Source organism: Hippoglossus stenolepis, chromosome 8 (assembly GCF_022539355.2).
Source record: "Hippoglossus stenolepis isolate QCI-W04-F060 chromosome 8, HSTE1.2, whole genome shotgun sequence".
NCBI classification, from domain to species: Eukaryota; Metazoa; Chordata; class Actinopteri; order Pleuronectiformes; family Pleuronectidae; genus Hippoglossus; species Hippoglossus stenolepis.
Genome location: NC_061490.1, coordinates 16,073,453 through 16,091,221, shown reverse-complemented (window position 1 = coordinate 16,091,221; position 17,769 = coordinate 16,073,453). Strand labels below are relative to the sequence as shown.

Sequence of the window (17,769 nt, the reverse complement as noted above, 5' to 3'; positions counted from 1 at the left end):
TGTTCAGCCATGAAGGTTTCTGTTGTCATTTCACCTGGAGTGAAAAATAAGGGCCTGACTTTTTCACCCAAACGGCCTTAAAGTGGTCCTGCACAGCGAGTGATTGACACGCAGATTCCACCAATGGCAAGCGTAGCCGACATCCACAGTCCCGCCCACGCTTGTGCGCTGGTCCAATCCCAGGGCGGTGTGCTGTGAGACTGGGCGGGACGGCCTCATCCCTGACAAAAGGTAACAGGTTGCAGTGGCGGACACATGAACTTCTCGCTGTGGTTGGTTTGGTTTTCTCTCCCCGGACCTTTAACGAATGTGTGAAAATATCTGAACCGTCGTCGCAACCGAGGAGGCGACGTGTCCGGGAGAAGCGGCGCAGTCACTTTGGAGAATAAGGTAACTTTACGCCTGGTTTTTCAGACGTAAGAACAGCAGACAGTTCCAACACGACCTGTCAGACGCTCCGTCGCTCGCGTCGCAAACACTTTCTCGGAGGTTTTGTGGCTTTTTTCCATTCTCATAAAACCGCTTTATTGTTGTTTTCCCTTAATATCGAGTCAGTGTGAAGTTCTCCTCTCTTTTCTCTGTTCGCCAGAGTAGCTCGTTAGCTAGTTTGATGGGTCCAGAGACAGACTGGGACCAGTGCTCCCAGCTAACTTCAGCTCAGGACACTTGTATGTGATGTGATGTGAGGTGAAACACACTCTGGATGTGTTTGTGTTGAAGTTACACGTCCACGACAGACACACGAAGATGCTGAATTCGTATTAAAGCTGGTGTGTGATTTCTGAGCATTAGCAGTGTCTGTGCCCTGAGCTACCAGGGGAATAAGTCACTGGAAAAACTGAACTGGAAAACAACTCCAGCACCTCAGACACTGTGGTTTTATTCTTCCTGCTTTTTATCAAGACGAGATAATTAAAGTTAAGATAAGATAATCCTTTCCTAGTCCCACATATGTACATTTGCTGTGTTGCAGCAGTAAAGAGGACACAACTACACACCAGTTAAAGTAATAAATAAGTAAACATGCAATTTAAAAGCAAGAAAATATAACAATATCCATAGAATATAGATAATATATTAAGTGTGAGCAGGATATATATATATACAGTATATTGGATTGCACATTGCATGCCATTGGAATTAGTAGCCTTCATTTAACCAGGTTAGTCCAATTGAGAGAGATCTGGCCAAGAGTAGCAGCAACACAGTTTTAGTAAAAGTAAAAGACAAACGCATAGAGGAAAATCATTCAAACTTGATCATATCAAACTCTTACGTCCTGGACTCAATCTGGATTTTTACCTTTAAACTCACTCTACGTTTCTGATTTTGAAGCTGGACATCACTCTGTACATTAGCCCATGAATTAGTTGCTGAAGGCGTAAACGATTTAACTACTTAAACTTGAATACAAGCAGCACAATAATAATATAGAAATAAAACTGAAAATAAAACTGATGTGCGTTCACTAGAAGGGCATTTGGAGAGAGCTGCTATGTAAATACGGAGATGCTCTTCAAGATTAGGTTCGAGTCAGATGACGGGTGAGAAAGAAGTAAGTGCAGGTTATAGTTATGAAGTTGGTAATTAAAGGTTCATGGATTGTGTCGTGAATTTTCAATAATTATAGCATGGAACCTGCAAAACTGCCGGCAATGGTTTCGCGTTTCCAGAATGTTTAGTGTGGTAGTTGCAATTCTTAATAATACAAGCTGGTAAAAGTCTCGCAGATACAAGCAAGCAGATAGAATCCCACAATTCAGTCTCTATCTTTCACTCTCTCTCTCACTCTCACTCTCACTCTCGCACACACACACACACACACACACACACACACACACACACACACACACACAGCCCGTGTAAGTGAGAAGCACAGAGAGGGACAAGTGTCTGGAATGTGAGGGGAGGGGAGGGGTGTATGTATGTGCTCCTAATATGCTGTCATTTGTTTACTATTTGGTAACACTGAAGTCCCTCTTTGTTATGCCAATGAACTTCTTTGGATCTGAAAAGAGGAAATAATGGCTGTTTGTTTGAGTGTGAAAGAGGAGCAGTGGTGAGTTTGGAAAAGGGAGATTGACTGTATTAGAGAGGATGAGGGCCTGGGTTTATGTCAAGAATGTAATGGAGAGGGAGAGTGTTCCCTGAGGACTGAGGGGCTGCCTGTCCTTAAACGACAGAGAGGAAGAGAGCTACTGTTTCTGTTGCTTGCACGTTCACCTTTTTAATTTTGCCTGTAAAACTCAATGATTGACCTGGAGGAAAGAAGGGCAGGATGTGAATGGCCATGTTGGCTCTATAGGAAGCTGTAAACTAAAACTGAAATGGTAAATGTATTTGTCAGTCATCTAGAACGACAACTAATGACGACTTTAATCCACCATTGTTTCCTGGATTAATTGTTTTCTCTATAAAATGCCTGACAACTGGGAAAATGCCTGTTATAATTCAGTAACACCCTCAGCTACTTTATTTTTGTCTGACCTATAGTCCAAAGCCCAAATATATTTAATTCATGTAGTGGGGTTCAAAAGGTCTAGGAGCACTTTCCCATTCATTTAAATGGACTACTTTCCCAGTCAAGTGAATAAGAAAGTGGTCTCAGACTCTAGCCCTTTTGGATATGAAGGGGAAAGACATTAAAATGCTCAAATTTAAGATGCTTGCTCATAAAGATGATTAATTGGTTATAACATGCTATCTTAAACAAAAGATTGATTGGCAATTAATTTGACATCATCATGAAAGTTTACCGTTGACCTTGTAAACAATAGTTTCACATAAAAACAAAAAAAAGATGCAAGATATCAGGGAACTGTAGGAAACAATTTTCACTATTTTCTTACATTTTACAGACTTAAAGACAATGACATACATTTAAATTCAGCCTATAGGATATGGATAAATCTGGATATTATACTGTCTTAAACACGTACGCTGACTCCATAAGTCAGCAGAGGCATTTTCATGACTCTGCACACTTTGGTGTTGTGTCATTTCTCTCCACACCCGCTAATCTCCTAATTATATTTCCCATTCCATCTCGGAATCCGAACAGGAAAGTAGCTCCAATTCAATTTACTGTGCAAGAATTTAATTTAAGGCCAGAGGCAGACAGTCCGTCAACGTAACACAAGTGGTAGAGGCATCCGGAAACAGCACTGTAAGCTGGGAAAACAAGCCTATATGAAAGCTTGTGTATTGTTAGTGTGGAAAAAAACTGTTGCTTGATTCTTTAAAAGAACACTAGGACTAACGGACATTTAAAAAAAAGATTATCGCTTAATATTTGCAATACTCACTTGATTGTTTGGTTTATGAGAACATAGCAAAAAAGAAGGTGACATAAAAGCCATTTATTCAAAGCCATCAGCAGTTCCAAAGTATTGCTGATTCATTATCTGACAAACACAAATGTTCCAGCTTATACATTTTTTGTAGTGTTAATTAACAGTTTAGGAAGTGTATAACAAAATGGAAGATAACAGATGCCTTTTTTAAAAAATATAAATACTTTCTGTATTTTCAAGGGGTTTGGGAAGAAATTAGTTTTGGGGGGGAAAAGGGGGGGGTGGTGATGGATATGAACATGTCATTGTTGAAGCGAACTTGTTGTAATCAAGGACAATGTGAGAGAGTGAATGAACGAGGGCAGGGATAGTTTTGGCGTTCTCAGAATGGCTGCCCTCGTTTTCCGCCCCACATCAGCTGGACAAAGGGATGCGTCTGCCCCCTCACCACAATCCCTCCTGGAGTTGGCAATGTGTTCTTCGTCTGTGACATAAAAAAATAGTCTGATGAAGATGAACAACTATGAAAAGATGGTTTTATTCTCCATAACAGTTGTCTTTCTGAACTGTAAGTTAAAAAGGCCCATGATTGCTCAGACTCTCAGCACTAATCAGATGAGCATTTCACATTCAATCAATGGACGTTGTTTTCTGCATTCCTCGTGTGGCGTCCGTCCCGCGATTGTCAGTGCATGACACGTTTGCTTGACCTTGGAGTCAAAGCAATGGTCTGCAGACTTCATGCCCGACTTCACAAATGGGCTATGACGTGGTGTTTCCTCTGTGGTTCCAAAACGGTGGAGAAAAAAAGAAAATCGACCTCACTGTGCACGTTGTCCGATGAGCAGGCCTGTCTGCGGACGATGCTTATGCACCACAAGCATACAGATCATATTTAAAGGTCATTCATGTCATTGCACATGACGTTGCTTTGTTCACGGGCAGCCCAGAGATTTACCTTCACCTGTTCTTACCCTGAAGTAGTTTTAGTGTTCTTTACTGTAAGGTGTGGCTCAGCTTGCTGACCATAGTTTGCTATTTCTCAGAATGACTTGGCTGCTTTGTGTTATACAGCTTCATAATTCTGTATGGAAATATAGAAAGTGTGTGTGTAGCTGTTCAATAACGGATGTTATTTGAGGGTTACTTTCTGTGTATGTGGGGGATGGTTGTTCACAGGAACGGCTTGACTTTGGATTTTATCACACAAGGCACTGATAAGAGAAGAAAAGCTGGCTGTTTCTTTTCCTCTCTCACATTACCCTCCCTTTCTGGCTCCCCACCCACTCTCCCAGTCTCACCTTGGTAAAGCTGTGGGGAGGAAGTGAAAGGAGCAGGGCCGAGAGGTCAGGAGGGAGTGTTGTAATAGGTTTGAAATGGGTTTAATGAACCATACAGTTGTAACGTCACTGGGGATGGGATCATAACACGAGGCTTGATCAGTCAGTCGATGTGATATCAGGAATGTTAAGTACTTTAAAGAACTGTCAGTGTCAAAACCGGTTTGCGGTGACGTATGGGTGCTGTGGAAGAGTTTTAGATTTACTCGTCAAATGCTATCAAAAAGAGGGAGGGTTAGGGAGTCAAGAAAAAAACAAAAAAGTAGAGAAACTACAGAGTGCAAGAATGAAAAGAACAGTTGCTATAGTACATATGTATTTGTATTCAAGCTGTCAACGTTTTGTTTGGGGGGGGGCTGGGTTTGGTATCGGCTTGGGAAGTTTCCAAAAGTTGGGAAAGACTTAGTTGGTCCTTACAAGTGGAGAGTGATATGTGGGTGTGTGCTCTCAGGTTAATGACTAATGGAGTGCCCTGAGGACAAAGTCCACAAAAGCAGCAGAGAGACAGAAACCAAGTGTCACTGCGTATGAATCAGTGTCGCTCTGTTCGTTCCAAGCAAAGCTGCATCTCTGTTTTGGTCTAACAAGCGTCGGACATTTCCAAGTTTCTTGCTAATGAGTGCTGAGCTATTCTATCATTTGGTTTCCTAATTTGTGGGATCATTTGATAGAAGAGCAGTTTATCTATGTTAACCTGACTATTGTTGTACTCGTCTTTTTCTCTCTCTCCGCATTCCTGAATATGTTATTTTAACTATAGCCTGTACCTAACATCAAAGTTTGATATCCATATTGATATTAATTTGTGAATTAAAGAAATTCCCAAATAATAAATATCAATAGTGATTTTTAAAACATTACCACATAGCATGAGCAAATTAACTAATTCAGACTTTAACAGTTTCTGTAATTTTCTTGTGGGAAATGCATTAATGCAATGCATGTAAACCATGATTGAAACCATCAGCACAGCCATTTTTCTTTTTTTTTGAGGTCGGTCATCAATTTTGACCAGTGCAGGATAGCTGTTGTGAACAGAAGCATCTGCAAATTAATGAAATGTAATCTAACAATACAAAGCGTTTATATTTTGGATATGGCTACACTAGATTAAAGCCAATATGCAGCCAGGTAGCTCTGATGCAGCATGTGCCCTTTCCCCGTCCTTGCTTCCTTTCGCTACTCTTCAGCCTGATCTCTTCTCTGTCACCAGCATGAGCACACCATCCTCAGGCCGGAAGACCCCAGTGGACTACGGCGTCCAGATCCGCTTCATCAATGACCTCTGCGACAATGGCGGCGGGCAGCCTGGGACCCAGCCCAAGACCAAGACTCAGGCCTCCTCCAAATACGGTGTGGCGGTCAGGGTGCAGGGTATCGCTGGCCAGCCGTATGTGGTCCTGAAGGATGGAGAGAAAGGAGACTCATATGGGGTCCAGCTCAAGACCCAGCCCATATCTGGCTACAGTAGCCTTCCACGGCGGAGAGAGAATGCCGAGCCAGGAACACAGGGGGCAAATGTAGGAGGAGGAAGAGGAGGAGGGCAAGAAGGGGCACTACGCCGGGCCCAGTCCCATGGGTCACTGTTGGACAGGGATGGAGAGGAAGGGGCAGACAATGAGGATTTCCAGCTGTCGAGGCCACCAGGGGATGGGAAGTCTGGTAGTTATGGGAACCTGGATGGAGGTTTAGGTGTAAGAGGAGAGAGAGAGCAGCCTCAGCATGTCAGTGGTAGAGGTGGGCCCATGGAAAGGAATAAATGGGGTGGTTCTTATCAGACAGGGCTCAACGGGTCATCGGGGTCAGTGAGGGGCAGTCAGACCTACCCCGACCCTCCTCAACAAACAAATGATTATCAGTCTAATCAGAGACAAACTGCTGTAAACAGACCAGTAAACAGGTTTGATGGTGTAAACAGAGGGGACCAGCAGAGAGGCCTCCTTCCTCCACAACAAGATCCCAGAGCAACATCACCTCTTCACAGCCCCCACCCCTACACCTCACCACCGTCCTCCACTCACAGCAGCTTGGGACGCAGCCAGCACGCTGTCACCAGTTTTCCTGGACACTCTGCAAACCAGTGGCCTTTACCAGGGAGAGAAGCTGCTGTGGTGACACCGCAGGCCAGCCTCACTGAGACACAGGTAAGAATTCTGTGTTTTCTGCTTGGCCATTAAATCCTATATTCAGTGCACTCCAAACACTGCAGAGCATGCAAAATTGCAAGAGTAGTTTTCTGATCTATATCTCAAGGTGACCCCTGACCTTTTGCTGGACCAGGCTCAGAGTGCAGAGATGAGCGGTGAGGAGGAGCAGGTGATGCAGACCATATACAACATCCTGAGGCAAGGGTATGGACCTCCATGTCATCATCATCTTCCTGTTACTGGAATAGCACTTTCTTTTCTTTTTTTTTAAATGAATGTCACAATGAAATACTCACAGATGACATTAATGTTGAGCTGTTACCTTTTGCCTATTCCCCTTCCCTCAGAACCAATGAGAGTGATGTTGTCATCAGGCACAGGGTCAAGCTCATCGTTCAGAAGATTCAGAATATAAAGGTTTGTCCCTTAGGAAAATATCTAATTCTAGGGAAGGTTTGTTCTTGACCTTGTTCATAAATAAATAATGCAAGCAGTTAACGTACAGCATTTTAGTCTCCTTACACCTTTGTCTTCAGCCTAAAGAATCCCAGAGGGAAGAGTGGATGAGAGAAAAGAAGGAGCTTGAGAGAAAGACTGCTGAACTACAAACTGCCCTGCAGGCAGGAAAGAGGGTAAGCAAAGCAGGAATAAAGATGTGAGGGTATAGAGATTTTATGTGTATCCGTCCAGAAAATTGAATACAACTTTTTTTCTTCTTTTCTTTTTCCTGTTGTAGCTCTAAAACCCATATTAGTTAGTGCTATGTCATTTTAACAAACCCATCATCAAAGAGGGGGCAGAATGCATACTTGAGTTTTGGGTTGTTACTATAGTTTTGTTTCACCCACCAAGTCTAAATTCAGCCAGCTGATTGCAACTGGCTGCCACCACGGATGCTAACGCTCAGAGGGGGAACCTGCCACTTTAACTCGGCTCTAATTACAAAGGGCACCTCCAATGTAACACATACATGCTCCTTAAAATGAGAGCACCCACTGTCAAGTGAAGGAGGCAGTTGGTTGGAAGTAGAAAACTGTCCTTAGAGTCTTTTTGTCGTTTTGACTAATCTAACCAGGAGGCCTGGGGGTTCCTTGGAGTGTGCTTCAGATTAATCCTCTGATTAATCCCTAAAGCCCTCCAGCCTGGTCAGAGGTGCACACACAGAAGAATCTAACCTCAGTAATGACGCATCAAATGTGAGTTTAAGGAAGTTGGGCAGGTCTTAATCTCTAATAGGCCCTAAGAACTTAATCCTTTATGCCTATTGATCGGCGGGCAAATGCAGGCCCGCTTTAGCATTTCCTAAAAGCCCATTGTTTATGCTACCAGAGCTACCTGATGTCTCATGTTTCACTGCTCTCATTTATTCATCATGTCTGCTTGTGTGTAGGACTCTGATCCCGCCCTGAAAGCTGAGCTGGAGTCCTGTCTGGATGAAAACCTGCAACTGCGGGAGATGCTGGACCGAAAGAAGATAGAATTAAATGAAACACAATCAGAGTGAGGGCATTACAACACTCGCACACTCAAACACACACAGAAGAAAGCATGAATAGACATGGTACCAGTCTTTGTGGTCAGGAGTAAGAGGGGTAATAATGAACCTACTTTGTTTTCACGCACACACTTCTCACAATTCCACGAACAAGCAGTTGCTGTATCTCATTCATGCGGCCAAACAAGTATTGTATTGTCATTTGAATTCAAAGACGTAATGTCTATTCTCTTTTTCTCGCAGGCTGACTCAGCTCAGGATGGATAGGGAGAATGCAGAGGCACGAGTCAGAGATATGGAGGACCAGCTGGCCGAGCTTCAGGACGAGCTGAGAAGAGATAACGGCAACAAGACGGTACCAATGAAACACTGATGAACAGGGACAAATCACCACCACTGGATTAAAAAACACATTTATAGTTTGAATAGCTGAGAAAGCTTTTGCGGTTAAAAGCAATATTAAATTTAATAAAATAATATAATGCTGACTGGTCAAGCACATCAAGCGTTTATACTGTACATTCCCTGTGTCTGTAGGACCTGGTATCTTCTCAGGCCCAGCTGATGGAGGTCTGCCAGCTGAAACACAAGCTGGAGGAGACACTGAGACAGAGAGAGAGGGAGCTCACAGCTCTGAAAGGAGCACTAAAGGAAGAGGTGGCCACACATGACAAAGAGATAGAGGCCCTCAGAGAGCAGTACAGTGCAGACATGGAGAAGCTCCGCAGCAGCATGGAGCAGGTGTCTCAGGTGTGTACACACACACACACACACACACACACACACACACACACACACACACACACACACACACACACACTTCCAAACTTACACTATTTACATTTGACAAAGAAATGCCTTAAAACTTGTATATTGATCAAACCAGTCCCTGCACAACAGACTCCCTGAGCAAAGGTGTGCATTTAGCCCTTTGGTGAAAACATTTGTATATTGGCTTTTAGTGGATTTCTTATTGATAATAATTTATAAAAGTCGTCAATGTCTCCCTCCCTAACTGTGGCAGGGGAGCCCAGTCCTGGCACTCTCTCATGCCCACCACGAATTACAGGCACTATAAACAGTGAGTGCTGGTGTTAGGTCGGCATGCCTGCTGAGAGTTAATGCCCATTCTTGAAATGTGCACAGTTAACGCGGACAAACTACTGACTATTTATGAAATGATACAATACAATATGCTCTGAACTCTTCTGTCTCCTGTTTCAGTCTCATGCAGGGATCGAATCCGAGCGTGTGCGTGTCAATGCATCAGTTCGCTCTCTACAGCAGCAGTTGGAGGACTGTCGAGACGAGAGTGGCCACTGGATGGAGCAGTTTCACTCCACCAGGGATGAACTTCGAACAACTAAACAAGAGTGAGTCTAAAGACATTTAAACACATCAAATGAACCACAGAGTGTATTCATCAGTACTTTCCTAGGTTGGGGATTTCCAATGTTTACGTTGACATGGATTTTTGTCATCCTCACATCTTTTCATTTTTGCATCTGCTGTACTACTAATGTGTGTCCATCTCCTCTCTTATTTCATTCTACTTTGTCAATGTTTCTCCCTCTCTGTCAGAGAGCCACCCATCACTCCTGGAGCACCGTGAGAGTCACTAATTGATCCACATTTGTGTCTAGATAGCTGTAGATGTGGCTAGCTGTGCTAAAAACAGTATCCCTGTAGTGTCAAGGCCATCCACACGTGATCTGAGCTCAAATATGGACCATGAACACCTGAGGGCATGAGTCCCAATGGGAATATGGACCATATTTAGTTCTTTGGTTGAGCAGAAATGATGCTTAATAGCCACACACAACATTTTAACATTAGAATTTTCTTCATTGTACAGATACAGAGAGAGGTGTGGATGGTCTATTCCTGAGTGTTTAGATAAAAAAACAGGGAAGGCTGATGTATTTCCTGTTTTTGACGATTAAATAATGATTTATTTGCTCATTGACCACAACAAAATAAATCTCTTCTGTCATGATTCACCTGTACAATCCAACAGCTACAGATCAGCTTATTAAGCAGTAACACTATATTGGTGCAGTCGGTTTACATCACTCGTATGTTCACATTTTTCAGACTCCTGCAAGCTCGTCTGGAAAAAGAGGAGTTTGAGGAGGAACTGAAGGAGCTCCAGGAGAGAGTGAGCACCATGAAACAACAGATACCAGACCCCATCCACACCCAGTCTCTCAACCAGGTGTGGTGAACGCTTTACACCATCACTGATGCAAGGGTGAATAACAAACAAATTCAACATCAAAATCTTCATACTTCTGTCCAGGAGCTCCAGAGATACAATGCTGATCTGCAGAAGGCAAAGACTGAGGTGGAAAAGCACCGGACGGAGTTTGACAGGAAGGTTATGGAGGTCATCTCCATAAAGAAAACTCACCAGAACCAAGAGGCAGAGTTGAAGTATGAGATTGACAGGCTCAAGGGCCAATTGCAGAGGGCTAAAGAAGACTGTGCCAAGGCACAGGAGAAAAATAAGCAGGTTAGTTTAAAATCACAGGGAAACAAAGAGATCATTTAGGATCTTTATGAGGTTTTGTGTGGTAACATTTATGTGGCAGATGGACTTACATGACTAGATGGTTAGAATCATCTCTTGAATTGTTTTGTCTAAATCCTTTTCCTCCTGCCTGTAGCTCCCAGACCCATCCACCATCTCAGAGCTAGAGCAGAAGCTTGTGGAGGCAGGTATGGAAGCTAACCAGCTCAAAGAGAAACTCTCATTGGCTGAAGAGGAAGTGGAAAGCAGGAAAACACAAATCAGTAGAGCTCAGATGGACCTGAAGTCGCTTCAAGATTCCCAGCAGGAGCAGAAAGACGCCACCGCACGTCTCAAAGAGAAACTCTCACGGCTAGAGGTAACATTACATCCTCCCACACAACAGTGTTCAGCTCAGCGTGTTAGATACCCTGCAAGAAGTAGATGCATCGAAGCATAATTGCACATCCTCTGTGGTTTCGTCAGGCTCAGCTGCAGACCAGCACCACAGAGAGCTCAGAGACAGAGCTCGCCCTCCACTCTGAGGTGAGAGGCCTGAGATCTGAGCTAGATGAGGCCAAGAGAAAAGCCTCCAAACTGAGCCAGGAGCACCGTGAACGCAGCCTGCGCCTGGAGGATACAGAGAAAGAGAAGGAGACACTCAAAGAGAGCATCAACCAGCTGGAAGAAGCCAAACGGCAGCAGGAGAGAGCTCTGGGGAAACTCAACAAAGAGGTAAGAAAGGCCTGTGCAGCCCTGCAGCATCCAGCTGCTCAACAGAGGACACACACAGCACCAAATATTCATCCACTGTGTTTTTCATTTTGTCCCCTCTCCCTCCCTGTCAGCACGAGTCTCTGACCATGTCCTCAAGGGAGGAGGCACAGGCTCTCAGGGTTCAGCTGGAGGAGCAGAGAGACAGAGCACGCAAGGAAATGCACGAGGTGCAGCGTCATGGAAACGACGCAGAGACTGAGCTCGAAAGAAGCCACACAAATCTAAAGAGACTGGAGGAAGAAGTGTGTGTTTGTGTTTGGACGTTTGTTTTAAGTGTTTGTTTGCATGATTACCCTCTTATTTGGTTTTCATTATGAAAATCATGTCTGGTCTTAATATGTTGAGACATGTACTATCCATTGTGAATGCTTCACCGATTGTATTCATGCAAAGCTGATTATATAATATAATACTATCATATAATTTTCTTCTGATGAACATTCAGTTTGACAGAGAGCATTTCTAATTATACGATAATCTTTACTAGATGTCACGGCAGAAGAAGGAGATCCTGCTTGTGTGTGAGGAGAGAGACAACCACCAGCTGGATAAAGAGCTTCTCACCAACAGACTGCGCCACCTTGAGGGAGAGATGGAGGCCAGCAAAAACAACCACAACGAGAAAACCCGGGAGATCCGGATCCTGGAGGTACGATATGAGCACATGTCTACCACCTGGTTACGGGGAATAAACCATTTGGGAAAATGAACAATGACAACGCAGATACCAGTTGTTAATGGTTTTGCTGTGCATTGATTGTTAGTAGGACGGTCTGTACATGTGAATTTATGAAAATATCTTGCCTCCATCTGTAAAGTAAACACCCATGGCTTTAGATTCAAGTGTTAACTTTTGCACTGCACACATGCCCCAACAAAGTCTGTATCAAAACTAGACGTAATGGAACAGTTCTGTCCAAACTTGACACTATCTAATCTCTCACTTGAGCTAAATCCAGTGCACGATTTCTGAGCACTTAACGAGGCGGATCTTGTCTCGGCTCTTATCAGGACAAGCTGAAGCGTATGGAGTTGGAGCTGGAGGAGGAGAGAAGCAGTGCGGAGATGATTACAGAGCGGATGACGAGGAGCAGAGACCAGATCGATCAGCTCCGCTCTGAGCTCATGCAGGAGAGGTCCTCCAAACAGGACCTGGAGCTGGACAAGAACACCATGGAGAGACATGTATGTGCACAGACGATGCACCTGTGTTTGCTGATATTTGTGATCAGCAGCTTTCACCTGACTCTCCGTGTGTGTTTGTGTTTGTGCCGGCAGCTGAAGGAGCTGAGGAGTCGTGTTGTTGACATGGAGGGCCAGTCTCGCTCCTCAGCCGGAGTCTCTCAGCTGGAGAACAAGATCCTGGAGCTTGAAGAACGCCTACGCAGCGAGGAAAGGTACAGTGCAACTGATGGAAGACTTCCTCCAATAGATCCTCACTCTGAACCACATTTTTCCTCTTTTGTTTGAATCGAATATTCATCTATATACTGAAGAATTTATAATTATATTTTGGTGGTTATCCCAATGTGGGTTTTCATTTATCTGGCCATTTTAATTGTGAAACTAAGACAGGAAAGATATTTTCAAAATATGAATGATAGGAGCCATAATTTTGGCTGTAACTTAAAGTTGGTGTGATTTGACTGTATTGCTTGAGTTTTTGATTATGATGAAATAAGTGAGCTTTGGTATTGGAAACTCCCCCTTTGGCTAAAATATTCAGTTCCATATTATTACATTTATCAGCAGAGATGCAGAGAGTGATATTCATTAACGTGCTTCTATGTCTTATGCTCTGTTCCTCTCCTGTAAATGAAAAGGGATAAGAACTCTGTCCTGGCATCTCAACGTCGTCTGGAGAGGAAACTTAAAGACCTCAGTATGATGCTGGATGAGGAGCGACAAACACACACTGAACAGAGAGACCAGGTACACACGTTTACCAGCCACTGGATGTCAGTATTACCTTTACTGAAAACTAAACTTTAACCTTGTTGTACGTTGCAGTTTGCTCTGAGGGTGAAGGCTCTGAAGAGGCAGGTGGATGAAGGAGAGACGGAGCTGGAAAGGATCGATGGTCTCAGGAGAAAAGCTCAGAGAGACATGGAGGAACAGATGGAGTTTAAAGACGCCCTGCAGACCAGAGTCACAGCTCTGGAGGTTGAGCTCAAGTAAGCATTAACTTTTTTTAGTTTTACGGTTTCTCATCCAATTTCTTACTCAATGTGAGCTTTTGGTTTTGACTGATTAGGCAAGAGACTTCCTGGCAGCCATATTATCACAGCTGTAGGGACCATGGGGCCAGGTTTGGAACAAACTTCTTGTGCGATTTTCAGGTTTGGGTCGGGTTAAGTCACGTGGGCTGGGTTTTTACTCTGCATGTGTCTGTAATCGGGAACAACTTTGGGCTTGGGTCATTTTCGGACAGTGTGTGTGTTTTAGAGACACCACCTCCTCTTTCTTGCGTCACAGAATGAGTAAAGCAGAAATGAAAATGATAAGCCAGTTCAAGTGAACTCAGATTCCTCAGTGTGTGACACACAGTCACAGACACCTGGTGGAGATTTACTCCGCCTCCCTGAGGTGCAGTATTTCACAAATTGATGTGTGTAAAACATCAGCGGTCACCCACGTGGGAGAAAGAATTTCATTAAACTCAAATGGGACATTACTCATGTATCACAGGGGGAAATAAAATTCCAGACATGCTCCCACTCGTGAGGAGTCACATGTTATTCTTTTATATGACCAGCAGAGGGAGCACTGTAATCACCTAGTAACATTAACATTTGCAAATAAAGCAACTGATGACAGAGTAGCTGCGTGTTTCAGTAGTAAATTATAACAGTGATGATTCTAATGATGATGATGTGATAATGATGTGTCACAGGAGGAAAGCTCAGGCAGCAATGCGTCCAGCTCTGGATTCAGCCCTGAGCTCAGATGATGACGACAGCTTCTATGACCCGACCAACATCACCTCCATCCTCACTGAGGGCAACCTCCAGACCAGCTCCTGTTGAGGCAGCACTTTGGGGACGGGGCGGGAGAGAGGAAACAGCGATAGAGGGTAGTGTAGGCTCCCTGGTTTGTAGTTTGGGAGTAAAGCCAAAAGGCAGAATGGTATGCACTACATATAAAGTACACATTGTAGAAATTAGCAGGGGAGAGATTTTCCACACTCGATTGAACGGAAGGAAACAAAACATCCTCTTCTGTTCGGGGAATTCACTTCAGTCGTCTACAATGTGCTCAGATGTTCTCCACGGTACAACTGGAACAATTCCTAATCATGCACATCGTACACAGCCAATACGTCTCAGACCAGTTTAAGGTTAAGATTGTTCATCAAGCACTTATGGTTCTATGTCTGGCTTTGACTGAAGGGTAACTTATACTCTCATTTCCTGTTGTAAAGAGTTTACATATTAGACTTTTCTGGCTGAACTCAGTAATTCTCTACCGTGCACAGAAGTCAGGTAGAACCACAGAAAACAAGGACTGAATGTCGACACTGTGATTATTAAAGCCACAACGGAATGAAAACTGCGAGCAATGCAACAAAATAACCCTCAAATGAATTTGCATAACCAGCTCTAATGGTTTAAGTACTGTAAATGATTCCTGCTGAATGAAATCTGGATTTTGTTTACTGAAAACAAAATATATATTTTTTTAGCTCTGGCATACGTCTGTCCTGTAGGTTTAGAGTTTACTCCACATTCCAGTCTTCACTGTCACATGGTGTACATTGTAAAATATGACACTATTATAGCATTTCAAATGGATTTATTTACACAAGGACACAGGTTCTTCTTTCAAGCCAGTAATAAATAGCACATATGTGAGAGAAGCCTCATGTTGGTACAAAAGTTAATTAATTGAATCATTATTCTGTAGAGGTTTCTCAGTAAAGATGCAACAATGTAGGATCTCAGGAGTTTTGTTCCATAACTCTGACGACAGAGAGATCTGTGCCTAACAAGCATCTTTCCTTCAGAACATGAAGGATTCAAATGGTTTTCCACTTTCAAAGCAACAAAATGGCCAAAATATCTTCACTGTGTCGTAGAAACTTTACAAAATGTTTGATTGAAGCTGCACAACTTCTATGCATTCCCTTATAAAACATGTACATCCCTTTCATTACAATGCCTTAAATGATTTTTAATTTGACTTGTTATTCTTATCAGAATTATTTTTGTTGTAAAGTTTTGTAGATTTGAGTCTTAAACTGATTTTGGAAACAGTTTGAATAATCAGTTGAGCTTATAATTGTTTTACATTCTGCTGCAATGTAACATTTCTCTCTGTGATTCCAGTGAAACTGGAAAATGGTACGTATATGATTTATTAGACAGCTGAATATACATATGTTGAATTTAAGGTGCTGGCATTTACTGTAATTGTTGAATGGAAAAGTTTCACACTGTAACTTTACTTCAGAGAATAGTTTTTCTATTGAGTATGAATTTACAAACAATAAAACTATCAAGTTAAAATGATCCGTTTAATCATTGTCCTTATTACAGAATATTACTTTAACATTTTTACTGTGTAGTTACTTTTTGGAATATTTCAAATAAGGAAATAAGCAAATAAGGTGACTTAAATCTCAATTTCAGGATACACAATTTCCTCATTATTTTTGAACATTTCCCCTTTTAATACAAAAATATTGCTCTTCTAATCTTGACATCTGTATTAAAGCAGAGAACATGTAATTCTGTATAATTTATCTGTCATGTGGAAATGCGTCATCACACTTGCCTCGAGCGTTGTGAATAAAAGAAGGTATAGAGGAAATGTGACTTATAAAAAGACAATGAAAGACACGAAGCAGCCTGATAAGGACTTTACAGAAATGCATCCACCTTACGGCTCTCATGCTGCAATGCTGATGGAGCATGCGTGTTGTGTTTTGGCTGCAGGGCTGTACTTCTGTGGAATTAGAGTTAATGTTTACGTAAACCCTGAGTTCTGCGGAAGTGTGAACCTCACTGATCGTGTGTGTGTGTGTGTGTGTGTGTGTGTGTGTGTGTGTGTGTGTGTGTGTGTGTGTGTGTGTGTGTGTGTGTGTGTGTGTGTGTGTGTGTGTGTGTGTGTGTGTGTGTGTGTGTGTGTGTGTGTGTGTGTGTGTGAGAGAGAGAGAGATTCACACTGACACTTCCAGAGTATTCAGAGTGACGCTGTGTCAAAGTTATTAACCTGTGACAAAATGTCTATACAATTATTTTCTCTCACATTTCTTATTTGTGTGACGCCTTAGTAAGTACAACATCTTCTTAACTGCACATCGAGAGTGTAGAGCTGAGATGCTGTTGGTACTGAACGATACACATCCTTGTGTAGAGGCTTGTAGGGAATCTAACATTGTCCAGGAAAACTACATTATCCCCTAAAACACAACTCTATATGTGACCCACTGTAGCAGAAGCAGGGCGTTAAGATCCACTTAACCTGCACCAGCCCGACGAGCATGTCAGTGTTAATGTTTCACTCCCTTATCTCCTGCTGCAGAATTGTTTTTGTTGTAGCTGCGTTACGCATCCCGCAGAGCAGAAAGAATCTCTGCTGATGTGTTGATACAAGGGGATGACATTTTCCCGTTTATGGACACGTTCAGGTGACAGTTGTTCTCCTGTAAACCTGGATGAGCAGATAAGGCCTCTTTTTTATCTGTGAGGCTGCAAACTAACAAAACACAGGAGTTCTACAACACACAACCTGAACATGACAACTCACAAACAGGAGGTCAAATTGACTAAATGCTGACATTGTCTGTGTCAGTGACATATCAGAGGCAACACACTGTTGTGTTTGTGTTCTTGGAGGTAATTTACTTAAACAAGACATTTCACAGAATGAAATCTGGATGTAGATTGCGACTGGGATGAATGTCGCATAGAAATCGGTTGAGCTGATGTCAAGTCAGCAAACCATCTATGGACATGTTCACGAGGTGTTCACACACACACACACATGCACATCTCTCTATAGTTGTGAGGACACTCATTGGCATAATGCATTCCCTATCGCCCCTTACCACAACCTTAACCATCAAAGCTGAATGCAGGACCCTAATCTAATTCTAACCATAACCATAAAAGCAAGTCTTAACCCTCAAACAGCCATTTAGAAGTGGGTCAGAAATTTAAGACCGGACAAAATACTGTTTCACTCCATCAGGTCTGTAGGCTCAAAA

At 42.9% G+C, this 17,769-nt stretch overlaps 1 protein-coding gene across 3 annotated transcripts; it reads left to right on the top strand.

Annotated features, from left to right (window-relative positions):
- The first annotated feature begins 241 nt into the window (after positions 1-241).
- On the top strand, positions 242-16,069 carry LOC118113450 (cingulin). 3 transcript variants are annotated; one of them, XM_035163178.2, is made up of 21 exons: positions 242-390; positions 5,847-6,777; positions 6,914-6,984; positions 7,128-7,197; positions 7,317-7,412; positions 8,171-8,280; positions 8,519-8,630; positions 8,813-9,025; positions 9,500-9,648; positions 9,857-9,883; positions 10,370-10,490; positions 10,575-10,787; positions 10,942-11,163; positions 11,271-11,519; positions 11,633-11,803; positions 12,049-12,210; positions 12,573-12,746; positions 12,840-12,958; positions 13,385-13,493; positions 13,572-13,735; positions 14,455-16,069. In XM_035163178.2, the coding sequence occupies exons 2-21, from the start codon at positions 5,848-5,850 to the stop codon at positions 14,585-14,587; spliced, it is 3,615 nt and encodes a 1,204-aa protein (XP_035019069.1). In that variant the 5' UTR covers positions 242-390; position 5,847; the 3' UTR covers positions 14,588-16,069. The 3 variants fall into 3 exon arrangements, with proteins under 3 accessions (XP_035019069.1, XP_035019067.1, XP_035019068.1); XM_035163176.2 differs by having other exon boundaries at positions 6,887-6,984; XM_035163177.2 differs by lacking the exon at positions 9,857-9,883 and having other exon boundaries at positions 6,887-6,984.
- Positions 16,070-17,769: the final 1,700 nt, after the last annotated feature.

What these genes read in the sequence shown, in the direction of transcription:
- LOC118113450 (XM_035163176.2), top strand. Translation starts at nt 5,848, where the DNA reads ATGAGCACACCATCCTCAGGCCGGAAGACCCCAGTGGACTACGGCGTC. An exon ending in GCATGGAGCAGGTGTCTCAG is followed by an intron (nt 9,026 to 9,499) that starts GTGTGTACACAC and finishes CTCCTGTTTCAG; the next exon opens with TCTCATGCAGGGATCGAATC. An exon ending in CGCCTACGCAGCGAGGAAAG is followed by an intron (nt 12,959 to 13,384) that starts GTACAGTGCAAC and finishes GTAAATGAAAAG; the next exon opens with GGATAAGAACTCTGTCCTGG.